Source organism: Cordyceps fumosorosea (genome assembly GCF_001636725.1).
Source record: "Cordyceps fumosorosea ARSEF 2679 chromosome Unknown scaffold_23, whole genome shotgun sequence".
In the NCBI taxonomy this organism is placed as follows: Eukaryota; Fungi; Ascomycota; class Sordariomycetes; order Hypocreales; family Cordycipitaceae; genus Cordyceps; species Cordyceps fumosorosea.
Window position 1 is genome coordinate 8995 of NW_017387323.1, and position 7861 is coordinate 16855.

Here is a 7861-nt window from a genome sequence, read left to right on the forward strand (position 1 = left end):
CGATTGAGCCCACGTGGGGCTAGTTACCAGGCATACCCGAGTTCGCAGGCTCCCAGTCAACCTCAGCCCGCTGGAGTCGTACAGAATCTATCGCGTGAGGCCACCTCACTGTCATTAGCAGACCCAGCTCCTAGTGCGTCCGTCCAGAGGATTATCATGCCGGATGCATCGGCACACGATCAAATGCTCTCATATCGAGCAGTCCGTGATCCGAATGCGCTCGCAAGCGCTGCGTCACAGACCTGTCCGCTCCATTTCGACGGAGACAGTGGCTACGACGGCAGCACAATGTCCTCGCAGTTTTCAATGGCAACGGCAGCCATGCCGTTACCATTCGGAGACAGCGAAACAACCGCTCCATGCAGCCGGTCAGTCTCTCTCTGTGGACCTGAGCGTCCCAACAATGTGCCCGCATGGCCGATCGGAGGACTCAGAGCGGCGCTACCAGATGAGGCTCCGCCGCCTGCTACGCCAGCAGCAGGTAGCAATTCGACCACATGGCATCTGCCAGTGCTCGACAGCACGTCTGAAGAAGCTACAGCAGATAATCCGCCCGTTGTAACAAACCGTCGGCCTCATACCGCTGGACAGAAGAGGCCTGCTGAATCTGAGGGCAGTGACCATAGGCTCTCACGCAAAAGGCACAACCCCCCCACTATGGACGCGGAGCACGAGCACAACACAGACCTGCATTCTCCCGTTCCTGAATCTACACATCTTAATAATTCAATTTGGGAACTTGGGGCTAGCGGCGAACATCAAGCTGATCGAACGCTTACAATCGAGGACACCCCGGGCCTAGGCGTGCTCGCCAATGCTTCCTCCCGCACAGCCGGTAACGACACCAGGGACCATGGCGAAAACATAGCATCCAAAGATTTCTCTGCCCTGGTTTCGGTCGACTCTTTTGCTACAGCTCCAAACGCACCTGTCGACGTGGATCACACCCACAGTATCGGAGCACCGAATTCGACCGCGGGCGAACCAAACGGATCTTTCCGTCACAATGGACAAAGAAGCTCTCTGGATTTTCATCTTACCGGCTCTCATTCAACGAAAGGCGTTCACTTTGCCAATACTCAAGGCTCGCCGCCTCCGGGGAAAGATGGGACTGCCGCTTCGGGTGCGGGCGGGGCTTCCCGCGGCAGTGATATGCGAAGCGGGGAAACAGATCAACCGGTTATAAGCCAGCCACTGCACGGCCTTGATGCGCTTGCAGACGCTGCGTCACTGAGGCATACGGTCCATCGCCAAGCGAACAGTGGTAATGGGGCTAGCGTTATGTTCTCACAAGCTACACTATCCATGCCACGGCCTCTTCATGGGCAGCCACCGAGAACCCTTACTCCCCCCTGCGTGGGAGACGCCCGAGCAACACGCAGCCCGGGAAGCATGGACAATGGCACCTGTGACTTAGCGTCACCAGGAGCCTCTAGTGGCCAATCCCCATCGCCTCATGTAGGCGACATGAGTTTTGCCCTCGGACAAAAGAGATGTGTTGGTTCCTTAGAGAACGCAGAAGTTCGTTCAGCCAGAAGGCATAATCCCGCCCCTGACGGCAAAGTGCTCAACCATATCATCAACTCGCCGACGCTCAACCTTGGGGCCCCGCAGTCTTCTGACATGCATTTGGCCTTGGGGGTCTCCTTGCAAGAAGCAGACGCAGACGCAGACCAACCCGACTATACGCTCTGCCCCGCCGATCTCGACTTGGAAACACAGAACATGCAGTCTTACGACATGGTTTGGGGCCCTTTGGGCTCGGCAGGCAGCAGTGATCAACAAGCAGAGCCAGATCTATTCGATTTTGGGCTCTGCCCCGCCGATCTCGACTTGGAAACACAGAACATGCAGTCTTACGACATGGCTTGGGGCTCCGGGGGCTAAGTGGGCGACGGTAGCTAGCAAGCAGAGCTAGACGTATCCGAATATCAGCCTAACCTCATAGCATCAGGCACGGGCGAAAACACACAGTCGTACTGCATACCATGAGCCCTATGAACACTTTGGACGACCGCCGGCAAAAAAAGGACGCAGCACAAGACGCCGTGAGATCTTGCGACTGCTCTTTACAAACTTCTTTTTATACGAACAACAATTTTAGACACAAACTGAATACTAATTGATCTATACATCTTAACTAACTCTTAACATCGGAATGCGTAAAGGTCGCTGTGACGAATTGAATGCTTGTGGGGAAGCGCCGTGCCTCTGCACCTGTAGGCATTCCAATCCTCGTGCCCGCATCTACGAGAACAAGTAAACTCGTTTTACACTGCCGGTACGAGATCTCGTTCTCAATAGTCAATGCAAACTCCTTGTTTGACGACGTGTCACCCCGATATATAAGGAAGGTCCGACCTTCCGACGGCGCGACAAACTGATGGCCTGTCTTTAATGTGATCAGGCTGAGGTCGGCGCGGAGCGTCCGGCCGGGTCGTCTCGGCAAGTCAGTCTAGCTAATCAGTCAGAGCTCTTATTAATGTTCTGTCGGCAGCACTCACAAAGATCTTCTGTTCATATTTTTCACTAACTGCTTCCACCAGCTTTCGATCTGCGCTTGCGCTCGGTGTTGTTTGGCTGCTACTGCCATCCTCGGGAACAGAAATTCCTATGTTGAGGCCAGGAGTATCATCTGGCAGCGGGATAATTTTGAAATTCGACATTGTAACTGGCTTTAGAGCCGCTATCTCTATCGTCGATGGGAGTGCGGGATGGGTGATTTTATGGTCGCAGGTGGGGAGAAGTGACGGAGTAGTAGCCTGATGACCATGCTGCGGACCCCAGCTTACGTCACTGCGATTGGCTAGTGCCAGGACCCACCCTCCTCTGCTTTATGCATGAGGCGGACTATACAAATCACATGTTTGTGATGCTGCTTACTCGAACGCTGTCAAATCTACAACACATCTGCTTGTCTGGCAGCATTACGGCCACAAATCAAAAGCTTCTCTATGATGACAGGAAAATGAGAGTGTTTGGTCCCGTATTACAGCTAGCTACCTATTTTCAATTTTGCAACTCAGCCCTACATAGGCTGCCGTTGCTGAAGACCCACCCATCAAGCAGCAGCAAGACAGGCGCCTAAGGCATTTGATGGTTATACTGTTGCATCCACGCATGGCGCCATGTACCGGCACTACTCAACTGGTCCATATGGTATAATCCATGATTGACGATTCTGGGTCGGTAATCCTTGGGTTAAGGGTTCTGTTTCCTCACTCGTCGCTCTTGTCGTAGTACTCCCTGTAGTTCCATTTGCCTCGTCATCAGCTGACGGGCTGCTGAGGGAAGTTTCATTTGAGATATGCCTGTTGTGTGCGGGCAGTATAGCAGACACTTTCTCAGCATTTCTGATATGTGCATGCATGGTGGGCTGTGCACAGGCTGTGACATGCTCTGACGGCTGTGGTAAGAGGGGCAGTGAAGCATGCTTTGAGTGCGATGCATGTTTGGCGACATCATTTTGTGCACCGTCGGGCTCTTTTTTGATCTTTGGAGCATCTGTTGTTGTTAGCTAAGTAGTATTCGCAAAGGCAGAGGGCAACTTACTTGGTGGTTCTTCGCTGGCGCTTCCTCCAGGCGAAGTGGCTCGTTTGGCGTCGTCGTAGACTTGTTCGCCTACGGCGGAACGCGTTGTACCACCCGCACTAGTGCCCCATAGTTAGCATAGAGCTGCGGGATCGGTCGTTGATTGAAAAGGCTTACATTTTCGTCCCTATAGAGTTGTTGTCTTCTTGGGTCTGCGTAACGCAGGCGGTTGCATTTAGTGCAGCGTCAGAGATTGGGAGCCTATCAATGTGTAAACAAACAGAACAGTCAATGTTGAACTAGAGAAGAGACGCCTCTGCTTACCTCTTCTGAGGTTGTATCATTTTCCAGAAGGTAGCCGCGCAGTGCTTGAGGTTGAATATTGTTGGCCACGCAAAGAAACGGAAGGGTAATACATGAACGTGGATGGGAAGCACCCTTTAAGTATACGAGCCTTCTGTAGATGGCGAAGGGGAGAACTTACTCGGCCATGATGCAGCGTACGTTACACTTGATTAAGAAACGATTATCGTTTCTCACATTCGGCCCTGGTTGGCTGTCATGGATAGACATGCATAGAAAAGCTGAATGCAATACAGTCTAGCCAGACGCTGCTGCAAGCCGAGCTCGCAGGAGCCTGTGTGTGACCCGCGTGAGCCGAACGCCACGATATACTCGTCTGGGTGGACTGCTTGCGGTGGAGGCACAGTTGTCTAGAGCGAGGCTTTTCCAGAGTAGAGCCCTTGTTCACCGGCCGGCCAGTTGATGTCATTTATGTCGTGGTATAATGAATGCTCGTCCCACGCACGACAAAGACCGATCCTTGCAGTATAGTATGGGTGCTGGTTGAGTGGCTGGATCTAGAGAGATAGTTGACGACGAGTAGGTGAGGTCACCGGGGATGCTATCCGAGATTGTCGTTTACGAACGTGAAATAGGAGTATGATCCATTCACAGTAGCGGAGCAGAGGTTGCGTTGGCCACAGACCTGTGGCACCCTTCTGACCACAGGCTTGTGGCACCCCTACGACCACAGGCTTGTGGTACCCCTACGACTAGGCACACCACAGACACATGTCTCAGCACCTCGGCCAAGCACTCGTTTCGCGCACTGCTACTAAGCAAACAAGTTTTTCCGGGCAATGGAATCATTAGAAGGCGAGCTACAGGAGTGCGCTTGAAAAAAAAAAAAAAAAAAAAAAAAAACAGTTAACATATACCAGTGTATTGACGAACAAGAAGACTCCGTGTAGAAACGATATATTATCCAGCTCACATTGTCATTCTAGGTAATCTTTCCCAACCTCAGACCTGTCTAACAGCCTGCAAATTGTTTGTAAATGAGCAAAAATACGCTACTCCTAAAGGAGAAAGGCGTGTATCCAGCTAAATGCACATAAATGCCGGCCTATGAGACTGTTAGAACCTTCAGGATCGGATACAACAAGCTGAAAGAGTCGCAGTTCGGGTAGGATATGCTCACTGCGCGAGTTCATCCTGGCGGTGGCTTTCCACAGGTAGGACAGTTTGTTCCTGAGATACCCTTCCCGTGGCAAGTCTCACAGGTGGCCATATTGCGAGTTGTTTCCGAAAGACGCGATGCTGCAGATACCTAATGCAGTCAGATAGGACAAAGCAAGCGACTTAGATGTAGAGTATTCAGGTCGTATACTTTCTGGTGCGATGCCTGACTTTGTAACGCATCACGGGTACTTGGACGGAGCGGACTAATATTAAGCCGTTATGGAGTGGATGTCAGGGCGGAGTTCTTTCAGCTTCAATCATCATCAGAACTTACTACGATGTCGAATGAGGCATATGGCTGCGCTTGTTCCGCCTATTTCCATTCTGTTCGAGCGCTTGAGGACCATCTAACGGATGCTCGGGTAAGTATATTCTTAGGCACAATACTGAACTAATCTTTTTAGGTTCTCGAACGTTTCCACCATGCACAATACATAAAAAGTCGAATGCACGAACGTATTGGCGATAAAAACAGCGATTGCGACAGCCCGATCGACGAGAGTGATGAAGCAGCCAATAATCTGGACGAGCACCGTTGTCCCCATCCAAAATGCGAGGCAGGAATATTTGCAACAAGGGCTAAACTTCGCCGGCATTACCAGCTGCGTAAGGGTTGCCCATCACCATACGATTTCTGCTGCTAAGTCTCTGGCTTAGATTTGGAATGTGAGGAGGTCTGTGTATGTTGTTTCACAACTTTCAGATTGGCAAGTCAATTTATACGGCATGCCGAACAACATAAAGATGTTAGCGGTAGAAAGATGGATTACATTAGGGCTACGTGTATTGATTTGAAGGACCGCACCGATGACAAGTTATGTCAGGCAGAGAGAAAAAGAAAGAGGACGAGGGCAGAGACAGCCCTAGATTCTGACCTGCAGTCAAGTCGACGGCCAAGATACGGTGAAACTTCCATGGGAAACAACGCTGAAAGTATACCGGGCGAGGGTATAGTACAGAACGAGCACTTTAACCTCATTGGTTTGGATAGTCGAAGCTTGCGCCCGATTCTGTCACATCCGAGTACAGTTTTGACATCTCTCGCCACTGCCGGTGAAGCTGGAAAGACAATTGATTTTGCCAGCGTGTCAACAAACGCGCAGTTTGCTGATTTCGGCGGAGAAGTTAATCTTCCTCATCACGGGTTTCAGGATTTCTTAGCTCCTATATTCGGAATTGTCAACTCTCCTGTTCCAGATTGGTCGTTCGGAGGTGGAGAGCCAAGCTTACTCTGATCAAGACTCAAACTGACCTCTCTGCTCCCTGCCAAATGAGAAGTTCACCCCAATGTCTGTGCTTTCCATATCTGTGACTCGCGTTTTTAATGCATCGAGATTCGGTAATAACATCTTCGGCCACTTTGCTACCAAATCGTCTGTAGCAAAAATGAAAGTGATTGCGTAGCCTTCGACTATCCTGACCCAGAGGCGCGCGTCGCGAATGACTCTTGAGTTGTATTAGAATGAGAAGTAGAAGAATTTGACAACACTCACATCCCACCGTCTTTGAACTCTGTGTCCTGTGCTGCTAGGCCAGCTTGCTTCAGATCCAACTCTTCCACAGCATAAGTAGATCTTTCGCCGGCCTTTGTCGGCAAATTGTGCAGGTGAGAGCCAGGGTAATGCCTCAGTTGTGATCCCTTCGGTAGTAGATGTATAACCAAAGCACGACGCCCGGCAGCCGTCCCCCCTCTCATGAAACATTCTGTCGCTGGGTCGGCTTTCCATCGCAGCCAATGACCTAGGATGCATCTTCTGCCTTCGAAGTAGATATTCAAGACATGTCGTATACGCTAAAACTCATTAGCTATACTCCGATGTCCGCTCGCGTTACGCACTGGATTCATGACAATATGCTCCCTGCAAAAGTCAAGGCCGTATTCCGTTGAGTATGGGAAGCCTCTCTGTTCGTAGTCATCAACGCATTTGCCTATGGTAGAGTTGTTTAAGTTAAGAAAACCATCCTCGTATAAAGTTTTTGCCGTCTCCATCGTATGAGGGCTCAGCAAGGTTAGCAGGAGGAAGTATCAGGTTTCCCTGGGGATTCTCAAGTTCTGCAAGACAAGGAATTGGGCTCTTCAGGCACCACCTCATGAATGCTACATGCGTTAGTCATACGATCACGTGCTTGTCATCCAGTCTGTCGCAGAAAAAGCCTCAGAAGATCTAACTCGGCAGCATAGTGGGCTGAAAATAAAAAATGGGGTGGCTCCTTTACCTAGCAATATCATAATAACTGGGATATGTGTCAAAGGGGGCCGATTCCGTCACTGCATCAGTTAGTGTTTCCTGGCAGCGACGAGATGGGTCAAGTTGCATAGACGCCGAACAGCACAAAATCGGCTCGCTTTATCATATCCAGGTTGTTTTGTTATCCCAAAAGCTAGTGAAGGACCCAGCTCTGCGTTGAACAGCTGTTGAAGACTTTCTCGCAGAAATTAGGTGTCAAGGCTAAGACGAGAACGCAGAGGTGCAGGCGATAGCCCAGCAAGTACCTGTCTCAGATTATGCAATAGGTGGAGCGTCGGCCAAACTCGACATTTCATGCACCCAATCACATGACATGACTAAGCGCCCATCGCGTGAACTCGCGACGGAGTGCTTGGTAAATAAGGCAACACCTTCAAAAAAGTCTTCGTCATTCCCAAACGCCCGCATGAGTTTGATTAGTTTGATTAGTTTTCTTGCCAATTCTTTTGCCATCCCATGGCTGACAAAAACTCGTTGAAAGGAGCTCGAAAAGCTAACGCGACAAGCCGAGCTACGTGGCGAAGCTTATAGGCAGCGCCATTCCGATGACATGAACG

General features: G+C 50.5%; 1 protein-coding gene across 1 annotated transcript; it reads left to right on the plus strand.

The window, feature by feature from the left end:
* Positions 1 to 1467: 1467 nt before the first annotated feature.
* Positions 1468 to 1887, plus strand: ISF_07577 (hypothetical protein; the record flags this gene model as incomplete). The annotated part of the gene is made up of 1 exon (XM_018851180.1): positions 1468 to 1887. One exon carries the CDS (start codon positions 1468 to 1470, stop codon positions 1885 to 1887), a length of 420 nt encoding a protein of 139 aa, XP_018701490.1.
* Between the last annotated feature and the right edge of the window lie 5974 nt (positions 1888 to 7861).